We start from the raw sequence: 21,361 nt of genomic DNA on the forward strand, positions 1-21,361 counted from the left end.
TAAAGATCTGAAAAACGTTAAGAAAACTATGTTTGTTTATAAATTATTGTCGGGTCATCGGAGGTACTTGAATTATTGAAAATAAAAGTTGAAAAAAAAGATAACTCGATCGCTTCACAAGTCTTGTCCTTAACACCATAATGACTGAAGCGTGAGAAAGGCATATTAGGCTGTAGGAAAATTTTAAGCGATTTTCAGACTTTTCTCGAATAACGATGCAAATTTTTATTAAAGTCATTCTAGGTACTATTACATATCAATGTCGATGAGATGCCTTACTTAAAAATGATTACGAACTTTCGCGCTAGTAAAGAGAAACGAGCATGCTCATTGTATTTCTAAAGTCACATATTCTTGTAGTGCAAACTCTGAGTTTAAGACTCTTTAAGACTCTCATAAGACACTTTGGTAATTGAATCATTTATATCAAGGAATTTTGAAAGTTTGTTTTGTCTTCGGATGGCACACGAGGTATGCAATAATAATGTAGATAATATTGTGCTAAGTATTATATTCTCCATATAACACGAAGGTAATTAAATCGACTTAGATCATTGAGATCATAGACGAAGCATCCGTAAATGCTGTTTCATAATCATCATGTTCCATGTATTGAGCCGACGAGCTGGAACGCGTTATACTTTCATTAGCAATAATTTACATTATTGGCAACATAAAAAAAAGGCATGAATGACAGGCATTATTAGATCAAGATTTGCAAATAAACATCATAAAAGCTTTTTTAGCAAAACATCTCAAGCTTTTTAATTTAATCTGTCGAGTATTCATTTCAGATATTGGAGCTGACGCGAGTGATCCGATACACGGCAGAGTTCACGTTGAACTGGCCTCCAGATATATCGATGAGTTTCGCACTATTCTATCACTTCTATCGATGGATAAAATGGCAACATAGCAATTTCTAATATTCCTAATTTCAGAATTTCGGAAATAGCTATCCATATCCCATCCTATTTTACTTTAGCAGATCCGCAATTTTATTCTACGTGATGTGAATTTTATAATTGGCAATGGTTATTTGTGAGATGTATGTAACACAATATAAGTTGGAGAAGGGCTTACCCATTCTTATTAAATGAGATGAAACAATTGGGATGAGTAATCGACGGATGGATTAGAGCTGCTGAAGATTAAGAATTACAAATTTACAATGTTATTACAAATAATCAATTTAGTAAATAATTAACACAGTTTTAGAAATTGGAAAAATATCGCTAATATATCGCCCAATAAGGAAATAGTTAAGTACCCATGTGAAAGTCATTTTATCGATTTGCTCGCGCAGCTTGATGAAAAAGCAACTTCGTAATTTTGACTGATCAAGATTATTCGCGTTGTATGAGTAATATATAGCGTTCATGCGGAATAAAATTGGGCCACATAATAAATATAATAAATTATATAAAATCAAATTCGCGACTCAACACAATCTCTTGCCATGCCTTTATCAAAATCACAAATAACCAAAGTATGGATAACATGATTCTGCGAAATCGTTAACTGGTTTCTTTAAATAACGTGCATCAAACTCATAATTCAGGACAATCTCTTATTAATTCTAATCCGTTTTCGCATATATTGCATCATCCTAAATGCTGAAAAAATGTTTTGACAAATACTTATAGCGCTCTATTAGCGACCCTTACAATATATTATGGATATTATGGAAGGCATATTATGGAAGGAAACTTTCCAAGAATTTGCAATATTACAATATATGAGTTAAATAGCATAACATGGCATCGCGTCGACTCTTTATTTGATCATAGGCTATGCATATATTACGCTAAATAGAACTAGATAATAGTATGATGCAACTGCGATAAGTGATATAGTGCGATTTTTATGTTGACGATTTTTTAACAAGTGTTGGATACCATGGGAAAAGTAATTACAATTAAAGAAAAAATAAATGTTCTTCTACGATGACTTGGGTTACAATAATGAAAATGGGTCTCAAACGAACTTTCAATTATCAAAAATTCTGCGAACAAGTCCATATTCCATATTCATTTTCCTAAATTGAAAAAGATTTTCGAAATATTGGGAATGAGTTCTGGATTTAAACATTGAAATAAATGCTTCACTTACTTTCGCCTGAATTACGAAATTATTTTTTTAAAAACATGTGCGAATTTTCGATTCTCTCGATTTAATAAATCTTGTGATGCTCCGTGCAAAGTTAAACACTCTGGCAATTAGATTTTTCATGAGATGAATCGATGTCCCAGAGTATTATATTTATACCGAATTCAAAATGCACTAACTAAATCTTGAATCCTTGCAATATATTACTATTCCATGATATGTAGAAACATAGTGAAATTATATGAATTTTGCAATGTTTCAGAAAAGATCTACAACATATATATTTACGAGTTTCTAACAGTTAGGAAAAGTTCGTTAGGTTAAATCCGTTGACTGTGCAAAATCATGTTACTTCCCTCAAAACAATTTTAGCTTATCATTTAGAATTATGTGGAGTCTTATTGCTGGCAAAATTGACAAGCAAAACAGAGATATCTTCCCATATTACGTTTGTGAGCGAAGCCTATTGGACTGACTCCATGATTATGCTTGCATGGATTAAAGATTATCTCAATTATTGGAAAATATTTATTGCTAATCACATATTGCAAATACAAGCTGCTTCGTTTCTGCTGCATTCTGGTTCGAGGAAATCTATAATAATTATACGCTAATCAATTTTTGCTTATCTTGATATCTTTATTTATAGATCAGCAATCCAATTCGAGGAATTTCTCTCTAATTTGGAAATATCGTGAGTTAGGCATTAACAGCGATATTATTGATTGTTATCATGCCTCACCGGGAAATTGAAATTCTTCCAATTGAAGTAGGGATTTTCTTCAGTACGAGCTTCATTTATAAAGAAAGTTTCATTGTGAACAAGTACTTTGATCGGTACAATAAATAGATAGTTTTCTGTAAACATCATATTGTACTCTGATCAGATTACTTGTTATGATATTGTGAGAGACCCAGCTCTGTTATAGTCATTTGTAATCGCTTACATAGTTCACTCATCTTTAAGAAATATAGTACTTCTTACATATACTCTTCTATTGAAGAGTATTCTATAGCCATGCATTAGTTTCCATCCATTAACATTACAATATTAATACTACAGGACAATAATTATAAGACATTTAATGTGCAAATGAAACTTGTCCATCGCTGTTATATTTCATAATTTTTATTAAGAGTTTGGAAAAATGAGAAAACTGTATTTATAAATTATTACTAAAACTCAAAGTGTTGAAAATAAAGCTATTTTGGCTATTTCATAAATCAGTTCAAGTTTTTATCCTTTATACATAATATTATAATTGATAAATTTTAATATACTGATTATAATGATTTTTGTGAATTCAAGAAAGAACATTCAAAATACTTATAAAGTCATGTGAGAATTTGCTTTATGATATTAAAATAAGATGATAACATGATTAAAATAACTATGTTCATATTAAGAAAAGAATTATTTAATTGATTTATATTATCTTATTTTATTAAAAAAAAAAAAAAAAAAAAAAAGAAAGAAACGAAAATAAAAATTTAAAATCACGAGAATATATATTTGTTATCTTAATCCGCACAGAAGAGAAATATTCGCGATAAAAGAATTGTTCTAATATACAAAAACAAGAATAAAAAAAAATAAACAGTAGGAATTGATTCTATTGTCACAGTATTCTTAATATTTTCAATAAGAAAAACATCTTTAAATTGCATTTCGATCGATGATAGAAAAAAAATATAATAATATAATATAAAAATATAATAATTTTAATTTAGAATCTTAACATTTTATATTAAAAAATTAAAAAAAAAAATATGAGCAAATGTTATTATTTTGTTTAAAAAATTAAAAAAAATTCATGTATCACATATCTATTGAAAACTCAGATTAATAACAAATTTAAAAAAATTATTAAACTAAAACAAAAAAAAAGAAATTCAGTTATATGGAAAATATATTCCTAAGTAAAATAACAATTATCTTTAACAAGATTTTGAATATTCAATTGCAATAAAAGAAATTTCTTTCATAAATGAAATAAATATGACAATCAATATAATAATTATGACAATCATTTGTTTACTTATTTTTTATAAGGGAAGGAAGTTTTTGAATGTAATGAAAAAAAAAAATAAAAAGATCTCAGACTTTAATTTATAATTTTTTATTAAATGAATTAGTGAATATAACTAAAATGAATTTTAAATGCTAAGATATGACATAAAAAACACAATTTGGGCATTTTTAAAATAATGATTATGAAAAGTATTAAAATTTTTAATAAATAGCTATATAAATCAAAAAGTATTATCAACAAAAGGAATTCTAAGCATTTTTATTGTACTAATTTATTAAAATTTTAATACACTATAATTCGGATTAAATTAATAAAATATAAATCAAATTATTTTAAATTATTTTATCAATCTTATTTTAAATTATTAATCGAAAAAAATAATTATTTGTCTAAAAAATAAAATACAAATATCCGAAATATATTTTAAAATAAATCTCTGAAGATAATTCTAATGTAAAAGTTTAGATAAAATAATTGAAATCTTAATATTTTATTATATAAATAAATCTGATGAAAATGTATTCTAAATATAAACAAATGCAAAATGAAAATATAAATGGCAGTTCTATCTTTATTTCAAATTTAATAAGATTTTAATAAGTAATAATAAGTTAAGTTATAGAATAAATTAATCCTTCGCGGACGAATGTCATCGATAATATTAAAATTATAATAAATAAAATTAAATTAAGTTAATTTTATGATATGACATAAAAAAATAGTTTAGCAGTTTTTTTCTAATACAATTTAATTTTTAACAAAATTTTCTCAATACAATATACATATTTTTAATATTCATGTTTTTAATTTATAATCTCATTTTATGTAAAAAAAAAAAAAAAAAATATTCTCGATCATGAAAGAATCAAAAAAAAAAAAATCACAAAAAATTAAATTCTGATATAAATTAATAGTAAATAAGTTTAATAAAAATTTCGGATATCATAAAATTTTTATTATATCGCATTATAATTTTGTTCATAAAATATATATCACATATAAATATATATCATATATAATGTTAAAATACTGTAGTTAATAACTGTATTAAAATATTGTAGTTAATAATAGTATAAATTTTATTTATATAATATTACATTAATGTTCGGATACGTAACAATTGTCATATTTCGAAATTTGAAGATAATATTTTATTATAAATATGATAATTTGTACAGACAATATTAAGTTCTGTAATAGTTGTATTAAATATTTGTAAAATCTATTTTTCATAATATTGTAACATGCGTGACAACTATAATGTGAAACGTCATATGAATCACAATATGAATCACAACACAAGAGATGATAGCCTTGCTGTAAATAAAGTTACTGTGAAAGAACGAATTTCAGATGCAACAACATCAAAAGAAAATTATATAAATAAGTTGTTGTTGTACTCAATATAAATAAAAAAACACAATGATATATATTATTAGACAATTTAAACACAAAAATTTATTATATTAATATCATAAAAAGGTCAAAAATGTTAGATACATTTAATAAAATAAAAAACTTAAGAAAAAGAAAGATCCTATATCAAATTTTAAAAATAAGCTGATAAATTTTTCGTAAAGACTGCGAAATAATCAATAATATAAAACATTAAAAGAAAACTTTTATAATAGAAAAATCGCTCAAAAAAAATTGTTCAAGAAAATTTATTTTAAAAGAAAATATATGATAGAACATCTTTAATGAATAAATTTAATATTTTTTTTATTTTTTTTTCTTAATATTATATCTGATTATATATTTCTTCATGTTACGAATAAAATTATTCACTATAAAATTTACTATAAAATTCACTATAATTCAATTTATATATTCTATTTTAATTTATTCTTTAATAAATTCAATATTCAATTTTAATTTATCAATATATATATATATATTATAGAAATTATTCATAAAAAATGAAACAAAAAAATCAATATCAGTCAAAATTAATAATAATTGTCAACATTATGATAAATTGATAAGAATTAAATAAAAAATAATATATTTTAAAATATAATGAAATCAAATTGCTTCAAAAGTCACCATTCAAGTTAAATTATAACATGAAAAATTATATTTAATATACTATTTTGCATTATAATTAATATTGCAATATATATATATATATATATAAAACTTTTTCGGAAAATTATTTTAGTGGTTTTCAATCATTTTGATTTTTTTATTTTTAATTTTTTCTCTTTTAACATCACTAAAATTTATCAATTTAATATGACTAAATTTCCAAAAATTTTACTATTTCAATTTGTAATAAAAATAGTTCTTTTATGATATATTATATAAATAGGATTCAAAAATAAATAAATATTTAAGAATGGTGAACTGAAAGCAAGCTAAATCATTCACTGTCAATTCATTCGCTATTGCTATACCAAAAGCATATTCATCTCAACATTTATTCGAGTAACTTTTAAACATCTGCTAAAGGAAAAATTGGAATTTATGTAGTGTACAATCAGAATAATTGTTTAAATGAATACAGAACTTTGAGCGACAATTTATATGTTGAACATAAATATTATAAAAAATCTCCATCGAATTACTATTATAATATTACTATTATAGATGAACTATTATTATATAGTTAAATGTTTTTATTTAATTTTTACAATTTTATCAACAATATACAATATATAATATTTGATATTGTATTCTTTTGAATTGAAATCACAATTTATTTTTTTTTAATAACAAATTGCTCGATATGTGAAATATTATTATTTAACTCTTAATTGAATTATAATTATATGTATTGCTAATATTTTTTATTATTATATTTATTGAATTTAATTTTAAGTTCATTTTTATAATTTTATTTTATTTTATATAAAATTTTCTTATTTTTTAAATTTATTTTAGTTACTAATAATAAGTAATTTTTCTTTTTTTATTTTTTTTCATTTTATAGTGAAAAAAATAATGCAAATTTTTACAGTTATTTGCACTGTACATATTGTAACATTTCGATATATTGTACATTTAGGTATGTATTGTAAATTCATATATAATATATATGATTATATGAATATATATAAATTCATATTATATATATGATATATATACGATTCATATTCAATAATATATTTTGATATATCTCAAAAATAAATGGATAGTGCTTATCATGCCTGAATTTGTTTCTAGATAGTTTAAAGATTTGGTACAAATATAATACTCATATATTTTATATATATTTACTCATATCATTATATATATTTTAATAATAGTCATTATTAAAATATATTATTATTAATAGAAATCTTTATTCGTTTAATGATTTTACAATTAATTCTATAATTTTATTATTAAATAAAAAATAAAAAGTAAAAAACTTTATAATTGCTATCATTGTAATATATCCATAACTTTTTATGTATTTCTTCTTTAATTTTATAATTGTCAATTGACATATTATAAGTTCTCACATAACATGCTTAATAATATAGGGATATCTCATATATCTCATATGGAAATTGAAATTTTTATTCCGTATTATATTATTTTAAAGATTACAGATTATTTTAAAGATTACAGATTATTTTAAAGATTATAGATAAGAATAATAGTACAGAAGATTTTTTCGACGATAAATATTTTTATTTATATTTTTTATTTTATTATGATTTTAATTTTTATAATTGTTTTTATAAGTATAATTTTATAATATAATTTTAATTCTATTCCATTAATTCTAAAAGATAATATAGAATGTTATAAATTAAAAACGAAATTTAAATTGAAAAATGTAAATAAAATATGCACTTCGACAACATATGAAACATATGAAAAATATTTGTTTCAATTAACATAAAACTAATATGAATATATATTTATTTATATATTTATATATATATATATAATTATTTATATATTTATATATTTAGTATATTTTGTATACTACAGAAAAAGTAATTAGAATAATTTTTCTTGTTTCATTTTATCACTTAATGTTTTAAATATTATTTGATTAAGTTAATTATAAGTAATCATAATTAAAAGATACTTTTATTTAAAAAATATATTTAAATCGTTAATTAATAAATAACTTAAAACATATATATAATTATAATTTTAATTATTATAATAATATATTTATTATTTATATATTTATTTATGTAATATTAAATTTATATTATATTACTACTATTACTATCACTATATTATTTAATTTATAATAATTTATTTATTTTTTATTATTTATAATTATTATATTTATTTTTTATAATATATTTTTATTAATAAAAATTTTATTATTAAAATAATAAATTACATATACATACATAAATTATGAAAAAAATTTGTGAAATTATGTTACTTTCTGTTTAGGTGATGATTTTAAATGTTGTAATCAGTATTGTAATTAGTTACATGATATAATATGCACAATATAATACAATATATGCATCGTTTAGAATATTAAATCATGATGTATATATATTTTGGCAAACAAAATAATATGTAATAATAATTTGGAATGAATACTAAATAATTATGATTTTATTTTTTTTATCAAAATATCAATAATTTTTTTAATATATATATATTTTAAATAATTTTAAACTAATATCAAATATCTAATTAATTTTCTATAGGATAAATCAAATGTACAAGTTTTAAAAAAGATATTTAGTTAAGAGTTTTCACGAATTTTTTAATTAGCTATTATTCATTATTATATATTTTAAAATTTTATATAAAATATATATATTGTATGATATATTTGCAATATTTTTTCATAAATTTTTAAGATATTGAAGATATCATTTTGTTTTTAATCTTGTTCTTTATATTTTATACCAATTTGAATTACTTAATTGAAATTATTTATTTTTTGTTTTTAATAGAAAAAATAATGAGCTAATTAAATAATTAAATTAATTAAAATTAAAATAAGAAAAGAGATTTTCTTATTACATAATAAGAAATCATGATTAGAATGGAAAAGTGCAATACGAACAAAAATATAGATATATAATTCAAACAATTTCGAAGAATTTGCAGAATGTTATATTAGTATCATATAAATATACAAATAAAAATTCAAATTATTATCATAGATTCACATGAACATTAATATTTCCTTCTAATTAATAAATTATATTTAGAAGAATAATAACATTAAAAAAAAATAATAAACATTAAAAATTTCTTAGAGATATTTGTTTATCGTATAAAGAATATTTATCAAAGCGTCTATAGGTTGTGATTTTACTGTATATAAAAAAAAGAAAATAAAATTTTTTTTTTATGATTTCATTTTTGAATAAATTAAAAATTTTTTGAAAATGTTTTGAAATTGATTAATTTTACTGATTAGATATAAATAAATTATCGATAAATGATTATTATAAATGTAGAAAGCAAAAAATATAGAATAAAATTGTTTCATTCTAAAATTAGTTTTCAAGAAAATCGAATTTGAAAATTATGTAATTTCTTTTTATATATATTCCATTTTAATTTCTTTAAAGACATTCTGAATTTAAAAGATAAAATTTCCTTTAAAACTTTTCATGTATAAAATAATTCTCAGTTATTTACTAATATCTAATTAGTTAATTTCTAATATCTAATTAGAAATTAACTAATTATATCTATTTATATTTAAAGTAAGTTTTTAAAAAATGAGATTACACAAAAAATTTCATTTTTTTTCTCAATTTATTTTTATATGTAAAATCAGCTCTTATCTATCAATTGTACTATCAATTATTCTTTATTGCAAAGTTGTATAGATTAAAATTTAAATGAATAGTTATATTATATTTCGTATATAAAATAATTCAATAGAAAAGTATTATTTTATGAAAAAAATTAAATCTTTATAAAATCAAATATAAAAATATGAAATAAAAATGAATAATATTTGGTATTTGAAATAAATAAAATTTTGTCAAAATTTGTATTTCATTCCCATGCTAAATTTTAATTTTCATTTTATTTTATTAAATATAATTAAATAATAATTGCATTTATATTAATTATGATTTTCATAAATAATAATAAAATAAAATAAAATTATTCATCAATTTCAATAGGATTTACAATACTTTGTTATCTATTGGGTTGGCAACTAAGTAATTGCGGATTTCACTCATAGATGGCTTCAGTTGAATTTTTAGGTTTGCTGGCGTAATCCAAATGTAAAACACATTTTGTTATTTGATAGTTGGCGATTTAGCTGTCAATCAGTTAAAAAAGTTTTTTGATCGGTTGCGTAGTTTTCCTTTGACGTTCGTTGAAAAATGGAAAATCAAAAGGAACATTATCGTCATATTTTGCTTTTTTATTTTCGCAAAGGGAAAAACGCATCGCAAACTCACTAAAGTTATGTTACTAAAAGTCACTAACTCACAAAAAGTTATGTGCTGTTTATGGCGACGAAGCCTTAAAAGAACGGCAGTGTCAAAATTGGTTTGACAAATTTCGTTCTGGTGATTTTTCACTCAAAGACGAAAAACGCTCTGGTCGTACAGTTGAAGTTGATGACGACCTAATCAAAGCAATAATTGATTCGAATCGTCACAGTACAACTCGTGAGATTGCAGAGAAGCTTCATGTATCACATACATGCATTGAAAACCACTTAAAACAACTTGGCTATGTTCAAAAACTCGACACATGGGTTTCTCACGAACTGAAAGAAAAGCATTTAACGCAACGCATTAACAGCTGCGATTTGCTAAAGAAACGTAATGAAAATGATCCATTTTTAAAACGACTGATAATTGGCGATGAAAAATGGGTTGTTTACAACAATATCAAGCCGAAAAGATCGTGGAGCAGGTCACGTGAACCAGCTCAAACAACATCAAAAGCTGGTATTCATCAAAAGAAGGTTTTGTTATCAGTTTGGTGGGACAAAAGAATTGTCTATTTTGAACTCTTACCATCCAACCGAACGATCAATTCTGTGTACATTGAACAACTAACGAAATTAAACAATGCAGTTGAAGAAAAGTGGCCTGAATTGACAAATCGAAAAGATGTTGTATTCCATCATGACAATGCAAGGCCACACACATCTTTGGTCGGCAAAAATTATTGGAGCTTGGTTGGGATGGTTGGGATTGCCATATCCACCATATAGTCCTGACCTTACACTATCTGATTACTTTTTGTTTCGATCTTTACAAAATTCCTTGAATGGTAAAAATTTCAATAATGATGATGATATCAAATCGTACCTGATTCAGTTTTTTGCTAATAAAAACCAGAAGTTTTATGAACGTGGGATTATGATGTTGCCTGAAAGATGGCAAAAGGTCATTGATCAAAATGGGCAACACATTACAGAATAAAGTTATTTAGTTCCATGAAAAAATTGTCTTTGATTTTCTAAAAAAAATCCGCAATTACTTAGTTGCCAACCCAATATATAATGATTAGTATTATAGTATTGTATTTGTGATTGAAGTTATATTTCAGTATAATTTCATTATGTTTATTTGCTTACATCAGATATAATTTATTATTTATTTTTTTTCCGTTCCAAAATGACAATTTTTTTTATCTTTTATTAGTTAGAATTAATAATTATGTTAAAAAATAATTTTCTTACTTTTACTTCTCTCAACTTTCCTCTCTTTTTGTATTGATAATTCATTTCAAAAAATAAATAAATAAATAAATAAATTAAAAATAAAAAAGCACAAAAAATATTATTATATATTTATATATTAAATTATATTTTAATATATTAAAATCAATTAAAATTTATCCTCAGTTGCTAGAAATTTTTTTCCATAAAAATTACAAAAATGAAATTAAAAATATATATTTTTTTAAATAAAAGAAATCATTTTATATTTTTATTTTCAACATTGTTTATGAATATGTTTATGAATTATTATAAAAAATAAACAATTATTTATAATTAAAATTTTAAAATTAAAATTAAAATGATTGTACAAATTTTATCAAATTATAATATACTATGATAGATTGATATAACTATAATAGATTAGTTTCGATTAGATAGATATAACTATAAACAAAGCAAAGAATCTTGGAAGAAATTCAAATTTCTTCACATCAAAAAAAAAAAAGTCAAAATAAAATTTAGAAGATATATATATGAGCTGAAATTTAATTTTGCATAACTTTTTAGGAATCTCGTGACAATGCGCGGTCTTTTACTTCAACGGAAGCACAAACGGAACTCCCATTGCAAGGTGGTTCAGAAGCGCTCGAAGATTTCGATGGTGCTCGCGGTGCTCGTCGAAGAGAAAGACGAATGCGAAGACAACACCGTCGAGCTTTAAGATCATGTTCGATGCCACCATCTTATCCTGGGACATCAGCGGGATGTCAGGCATCTTCAACCGCTCCTGGAGTACCGCTAGTTACTCCTACTAGAGGATTTTTACATCTTCCACCTCCCCATTTGGGTCTTAGAGGTCTCAGTCTTGGTCTACCATTTCCGGTCTCGACTAGCGTCTCTCCATTTGGCCGGTAAATATACAAATACATTTTTATATATGAAACGTGGAAAAATATACAATACAATGGAAGACATGTTTCGCGACGAAAATATAATGTAAGACACATTCTTTTAGCGAATAATTTATTTATATTTTCTTATACAATTATCAATGTAAATATTTTTTAATATCACATTATATATATATATATATATATATATATATTTTTTTTTTATTTTATATTTATATATATTTATATATAAAATAATATATAATATATATTATATATAAATAAATATATATATATTTATTTACTAATAATAATTAAATACACTTGTATTTGTAATAAATCTGAAAATTTCGTAAATTAATTGAAGATTATTTAAACTACTTAAAATTAATAAATAAATATTTTTTATTTTTCGATTAAAATTAAAGAAACCAATACGACAAAATTAAAAAACAGATAATATTTTTGTTAATATAAATAATAATTATGTTAAAATTCATAAAATAATTTTTTTATTTTCATTTATTAATAATATATAATATTATGTTCTTTAAATGATTTCAATCAATTTCTTTAGTAATGATATATCAATTTTTATAAAAATTTTTATAACATTTTAATTTAATGTTTTTCATTTTTTAAGTGTAATTTTTTAATTCATTTATATTATTAGGTTGTCTAAGTTATTTGAATAAAAGAGAATAAAGAATAGATATTAAATAAAAAATAAATATCTTGGATGAATAATCTTTAGCAATTTTCAATAATTTTAAGATCTTAATTTCAATAAGAAATTAAAAATTAAGTAAACTATGATAAAATTTTAATTTTATTTACTTCTGGAAAATTTGTGATTTGCAAGCTTTGAGTATATTTAAATTATTTTGTTAAAATGCGAAATTTGTTGAAATTATTTTATATTTTGCAATTATATAGAAGATAATATTTTGCAAAGATATAGACGAAAATAAATTTTATGAATCAAAAAATATAATGAAATAATTTAAAAAAGTTATATATTTCACTTTAATGTCTTGATAAATTAAACAATATTATTATGTTTATGGTGTGAATGTAAATGAAATATGCAAAAATTTTCTAGATTTAGAAATGATTCTTTTTTTTTATTTCTCTTTATTATAGAAGTAAATAAATATTTTTTATTTTTCGATTAAATTTATACAAAATGAGAATCATTTTTTAAAATTTTCTTAAAAATCACAATAAAAAATTAATTAACAATTCATTTACTAATACCATAGTGATTATTGCATGAAATTAGTATTATATATGTTAATATTATATATGTCATATAAAATGGAAAAAAATTAATAATAAGTATTGAAATTAAATAGAAAATAACTTCAGAAATTATAAAATAGTGAAACTGATAATAGTGAAAAATATATAATGTTAGATTTACAATTAATGATATAAAAAAATAGAAATATACAAGTTGAAACTCAAGTTCTTCTATAAGTAAAACTATTATAAACCCAAAAAATAAAAATATAATTTTTACTATACATCAATCTTACAGTTTAAAACTTAATATTTTCAATAGAATAATATAGAATAATAATTCGAATATATTATATAATTCAATTTGACAAAAATCTTGATAAGTCAAAATTTATATGTCTTATTTTTTATGAAGAGATAAGTTTATTAAATCATAATTATTCATATCTATTTTTTATTAGCTCTTTTTTTCTTTCTAAAGTATAATAATAAGTATAATAAAAAGTATAATAATAAATATATAATTAATGACTGAATATATTTAAATTTATTTTATGTTAATTATTATTTTTTTTAATATCAAAATCTTTAAATTACTCAAATTAATTTAGCTTGAAGTAATAGATATTTAAAATGTAATATATAATGAGGGAAATTTTGAATATATTGTTAAATCATATTATTATTTTTCAATTCAAATTTAGTGTAATTATTTATATTAACGATTTTAGATTTCTGTTAACTCATTGATTTCAGATAAGTTTGAAATATCCAAAATCATTATTTGAAAAGTTTTTGTTTATATATTATTATAACTTAACTTTAGTTTCTGAATTACACAAAAATAAGTTATTTAAGTTAATTTTTTAAATTGATTGATTGATTTTGAGTTTTTTTTTTATGATTAAATTAAAATTAGATAATATTATAAAAATAGAAATGAAAAAAAAATTCTACTGTTATATCAAAAAATGCCATTTTCTTGTATTGAAGTCATATTTCTATCCAATATTAAATTGTTTGTTCAAAAATTCAATAATTTAATCTAACCTAATTTAATTTAACTTAATACTTTATATGTGAAAAATTGTGATCAGTTTTGTCAAAATAAACTTTTTTTTTATTTTTAAAAATGATAAATAAATCTACATTATAATATATTTATCTCATAATTAATTTATTTTTTATTTACAAAATTAAATTCTGTTAAATCACTTTCAAATACCATTAAATTTCTTTAATAACATCTTTTTAAATAAAATATTAATTCACATGCTATTGGTATAATGACTGGATTCGCTTACTATATTTGCAAAAATAGTGAAAATAATTACTTATGAAATATTAAGATGATCTAACCAAAATACAGATTCGTGAAATATCTTGCCTATGATTATTTAATATCACGCGAGATTTTAATGTTATTTTTAACAATATTTATTATTATTATTTTATTATAATATAAAAAATTATTTCAAAATAATAACAATAATGCTGGCGAACTTTTCTAATCCAAGCAAATATCATTTCTTAATAAAAAAATTATTGATGGAATTCAAATGTTACTTATTGAAATGTGAATATATATTATATATAAATGTGAATATATATTAAAAATTATTTAAATCAATGAAATTTGTTTGTTAAAAATAGAATATATTATATTTATATAATATATATATATATATATATATATATATATATATATATATATATATAATATTTCATATACAATATATTTTCATAAATATTTTTTATCAAAAATTAAAATCGAACAACAATAACATGTAAAGACAAAAATGCTTTAGAATAGTGATCCTGGTAATAATTTTAAACTTATTAATATCGATAAAGAATCGTTAATATAATTAATATATAATATAATATATAATATATTATATATAATTTATATTTATATATAATTATATTATATATAATATATAATATAATATAATTATCTAAGTTTTCTTTGTCATTTCACAAATAATTAGATTCCTTATAAATTCTAATTTATTTTTATTTTAAATTAATAATTATTTTTAATAATAATTAATTTGCTTATATATATATTATTAGTTACAATATTTATCATTCTAATATAATATCATTCATAATTATTTCAAATAAAAGAAAATTAAAAAAGTTTTAACTTTCTTTGAAAAGAAATTTTAAATCAAATAAATAATAAGTTATAAAGATAAAATAATTTCAAATATATGATTTTAAATTCCTTAAATACAAGTCCAATTTATTTGAGCAAAAAAATTTTAGTCCATATGAATGCTTATCGCAATCGTTATCAATTCTTAAAGTTCATACTTATAAATCATAATTTATATGACTATATATATAAATATATAAATATTATGTATATACTATTGTATAAATATACGTATATATTATTTATTACATTTAATATTTAACTTTATTTAATGATTCATGTATCGATTTAAGAAATATAAACAGTGTAAAAACAAAAATCAAGACTAATTTATGAAACGGCCATAATAGCTTGAACTTTATTTTCAATAGTTTTGGCATTTTCAATAGTTCAAAATTTAATAAAAATTTATGATTAAATATAGTTTATGTATATGTATACTCATTTTTTCAAATTCTCAATAACAGTACATTACGATATAATAACTACATCACAAATCATTCTTCAATAATTTGTGAAAGACTACCAGAAACAGTCGTAATGGATCTTGACTTATATCTTGTATTGTGATCTCACAAAAATCCATCTTTGGAAATCGTCTTTCAACACGATTATTAATTCTTTTTCATTCTTTCTTAGTTTGGATTTTTACTAAAGATAATGGTTGGAGGAAAATTGTTATAATTTTTCAAAATCATAGATTAGATAGAATTCAGATCAATTCAAATCACAATTAAAAATCAGATGATAGTTAAAATTCAAATAGATTTAGATCAGATCATAATTAAAATTTTAATATATAATATAAAAATATATAATATAAATATATAATAAAAATAAAATAAATAATTCACATTATAATTAGGAACTAGATAGATTTCAGATCAGATCACAATTAGTACATGTCAGAAAAATCGCATTTAATCGCCGCGGGAATCAATCAAATCATAATCAGAAATTACGAAATTCAATCAATCGTTAGTCAACGACAAATAGTTTGAATTAGTTGCTACTAGTTTATCATACAAACAATTATATAGTTCTATAAATTTTAAATGGATTTTAAATAGTCTTTTAACAATAGAAAATAAGTTTTTATTGTTTTAAAAATAGTCATATTTTTATATTAACAAATAAAAATATAAATATTAATTTATTTATTTGTAAACATAAATAGATTATTTTCAAAAAAAAGTCTAGCACTCTAGCACATGTTTTTTCATTGTTTTTGATAATAGTACAACAAATTCTTACATAACATATCTCTGATATGTGCCTTTGTAGTACACCCTGCTGTTCCATTACGAATATTTCTTTTTGAAATGTTTTAAGCTTCGAGTATTTCTTTTTGAAACATTTGATGTGTTTCCTTATTATAAAAGTCTAATCCCGTTTTTACATTCGTTTTTATTTCGTAAAAATTTTACAACAGTTAAATTGAATTCTCATACAATTATAAAATTTATACATATAAAATGTATAAAGTGTGTGTGTGTGTGTGTGTGTGTGTGTGTGTGTGTGTGTGTGTGTGTGTGTGTGTGTGTGTGTGTGTGTGTGTGTGTGTGTGTGTGTGTGTGTGTGTGTGTGGTGTGTGTGTGTGTGTGTGTGTGTGTGTGTGTGTGTGTGTGTGTGTGTGTGTGTGTGTGTGTGTGTGTGTGTGTGTGTGTGTGTGTGTGTGTGTGTGTGTGTGTGTGTGTGGTGTGTGTGTGTGTGTGTGTGTGTGTGTGTGTGTGTGTGTGTGTGTGTGTGTGTGTGTGTGTGTGTGTGTGTGTGTGTGTGTGTGTGTGTGTGTGTGTGTGTGTGTGTGTGTGTGTGTGTGTGTGTGTGTGTGTGTGTGTGTGTGTGTGTGTGTGTGTGTGTGTGTGTGTGTTTATTATTGGTATGTACATTATTGTTATGTATAATGCATATTTTACATATTTACGAAGTTTCATTATTCATAACAAATTTTTTTTAAAATAAAAATAGTCTTTTTAGAATTTAAAAAAAAATTTTGTAATGTATATAAGGATATGTATATAAAGGATATAAATACTTCTGTGACTGATTATGATTATATATGAACAGAATATCAAAAACAGATAAATTCTTTTATAAAGAAAGTTAAAAAAGAAATTTCAATTGATTCGGTTGAATAATAACAATACATAAATAGAATTGTGACGATAATAAATGAAAACTATGTCTTTAAAAAATTTTACAAAAATTTGAATGTTTTTTATTATATGATCTTGTTTATTGTCCGATTAATAATTTTTTGAGTCTCTATAAACAAAAATTGAAAAAACTGAAAGTAAATATTTTATATATATTATAATATATAATTGAAATCATTGTTCGATATTATTATTATTATATGGAATTTATATTATAGAGATATATTTATATATTAGAATTTATATTATATTATTTAATATACTTATTACTTAAATAAATAAAAGTATATTTATTATCAATAAAGTTTGAGTTAGTTGAATTAATATTTCAAAATTAAAAATTAAAAATTTTATATTATATTCAAGAAGTTCGAATGAATATTTTGAAGTTCGAATTTTCATTATATAAATACAAATAAGATGATAAATTACTTATTAAACTGAATTGATTAAAAATTAAGAAATAAAAGATTTATGTCTTTATATATTATTATATATTATCTTAAATCTTTTTTTTAAGATCGTCATAAAAAGTCAAATTTTTTTGTAAGATATATTCATTCAATTATATTGCAGATATTTTAATTATATAATACTTTCTAATTTAGAAATAATTCCTAAGAAGAGTTTCCATATTGTCATTGAAACTTATTCAAAAAAAGTATCATTTTATGATTTACGATTGTTTTTGTATTCCATTTTCATTTAAATATATTATACAAATTCATTAAGTTCTCTAAATATTTATTTTATTGACAATTTGATTATCATTAAATAATTTGAATTACAAATTGTTACAAAATTATAATGAGAATTTATAGAAATTTAACATAGCATCACAAATCAGTTAATCATATCAAAAATTTTTACTTCGCAACTTAATCAATAATATTATATTTAAAATTATCATAACAATGTTAATAACAATGGTTAATAACAAAGTACATTTTTAATACAAGTAACGTTTTTAGATTAAAAAATTTATACAAAATTTTTTTGTATAATACTAACTATATAATACTACGTATTAATTTAGCGAAAAATTATTAAAAATATTATTAAACATGGGGATAAATTCAAGTTTGAAATTATTTTTATCAAAAACGAATGATATATTAAACAAATATATATTATAAACAGATATTATATATAACAGATGCATATAAGATACATGTACAAAATATGAAATTTAAAAAAAACAAAACTAGTTGATAGTAGTATTATTTACAAAATAGTATTATTTACAAAAAAATAAAAAACTAAAATATGTGTATAATTTGTAAATTACATATATTTATATAGCCATTTTTCTAATTAAATATGCTTGGTTCGAAAATTCAAGTCTTAAAACAGAATTTATTTCTAAGAAATAAATTAAAATAAATGAGATATTTGATTACCTAGAATCTTGATTATTCAGCGTATTTCTTTTTATTAACATCAATTTTATATTTCTTTTTATTTCTATCATTAGTTTTTTCGCATTAAATTATTCTTCATTTTTTGAAATTAATAATTATTAATTATTTATTAACTATAATTGATACATTAAATTTAATTAGAAGTGAATGCTCAAAATAAGTTATAAAAGAAAGCAATTTGTAAAATATAAAATGTACATTTTTAATTATTTTTTCTGGGATTTCTTATTTGATAGATCTCGATATCTACGTTTATTTAAGTTAGTTAATTAATCCTACTAGTTGTTTTATTTAATTTTTGTTAACGGAAAAATTGTAAGTAAATTATTATTATATATAGGAAAATAAATTTATTTAAAAATATAAAATCAACATTTCATGTTTGAAAAATATCAAAAAATGGTGAAAAAAATATTATCATTAAATATATCATTTAATTTATCGTATAAAATTATTTTTTTATTACTTATAGAAGAAATTAAAGTAAAATCAATAATTTAATAATACAATATTTCAACTATGATGATAAAATAGAAATTTAAAGTCTATATTAGTAGAATTTAGAAGTTAAAAGTTATATTTTTTAATAGTATGGTAGTATTTGAAACTTGATTGCATTTATAAAAAAAACATGATTGTACAGAAAAAAAATAAAAATAACTAAATTCTATTTTTAGCATTTTGTTATTAAAATATTAGTATTCTTTTATCATTTTCTTAATGCATATACATTGTACAATATATATTGTATATATTATTTTATTTGATTATTGAATAGTATACTATTTCCTATATTATATTGTATATATTAATTATATTATATATTATATATTATATATTAATTATATTAGTTGTAATATCATAGTGAAATAAAAGAAAATATTATCAAATGCGAAATTTTTGATTGAAGATTTTGACTATTCAAAACTATATAATTCAAAATATCTTACTTGAGAATTTGTATATCGTAATCAATTTGTATTAATTAATACAAATAATAACAATAAGTCATTTATAAAAAATCACGAATCAAATATCAATTTTGATGATATTGATTTGCAGGATTAAAAAAATTAATTTAATAAAACATATGGTTATTAATCAAGTAATAGTGATACTAGATGATGATGGCCTACTTGCATTAAAATTTTTATTAATGCATTAAAATTTATGACGAAGCGATTATTATGTATTTTGCAAAATTATCTCACTTTTATTTACATATCGTTATTTCAATATTTATTATATTGGAAACAAAAATAATATTGTAATTTCCCTTGATGTTTTTTTTTTTTTATTAAAAATTTATTAAAAATTTTTGCTCTTATATAGTATGTTGCATAGTTAGATTTTCTTTTAGATTTTTAATTTTTGAAAAAATTTAAGATAATTATAAATGAATATCAGAAAGAATGAGTATGTTACAAGCTTTTAAATTTGATTTTTATTTAAATCGTTTAGATATTTATAATTTAATAATTATTTATATTATTTTATTTGGAAAAATTCATATATATATATATATATATATATATATATATATCAAAAATAAATAACTATCATTTGTATAAAAACACAAAACAAGGTTGAAAAATTACAATTTTTTTAATATTGATTTTTTTCAAATACTATTGGTTTTGAAGAAAACGAATTACAAATCCAGTGTTATACATAATTAGTTATACATATACATTGTTATACACAGTTAACAAGTACATAATTAAAATATATAGTTAAAATCAATAAGAATGTCTTTTGAAAATTACAAAATCAGATATTAAATAT

The 21,361-nt window shown here is 20.7% G+C and overlaps 1 protein-coding gene across 1 annotated transcript in view; it reads left to right on the top strand.

Moving 5' to 3' along the window:
* Positions 1-21,361, top strand: part of LOC100578332 — a 105,269-nt gene that overhangs the window by 63,029 nt on the left and 20,879 nt on the right. The window contains exon 3 of the mRNA XM_026443792.1: positions 12,274-12,617. Coding sequence (XP_026299577.1) covers positions 12,274-12,617 — 344 coding nt within the window. The remainder of the gene's footprint in view (positions 1-12,273; positions 12,618-21,361) is intronic.

The sequence above is a fragment of the Apis mellifera genome, linkage group LG11 (genome assembly GCF_003254395.2).
Source record: "Apis mellifera strain DH4 linkage group LG11, Amel_HAv3.1, whole genome shotgun sequence".
NCBI classification, from domain to species: Eukaryota; Metazoa; Arthropoda; class Insecta; order Hymenoptera; family Apidae; genus Apis; species Apis mellifera.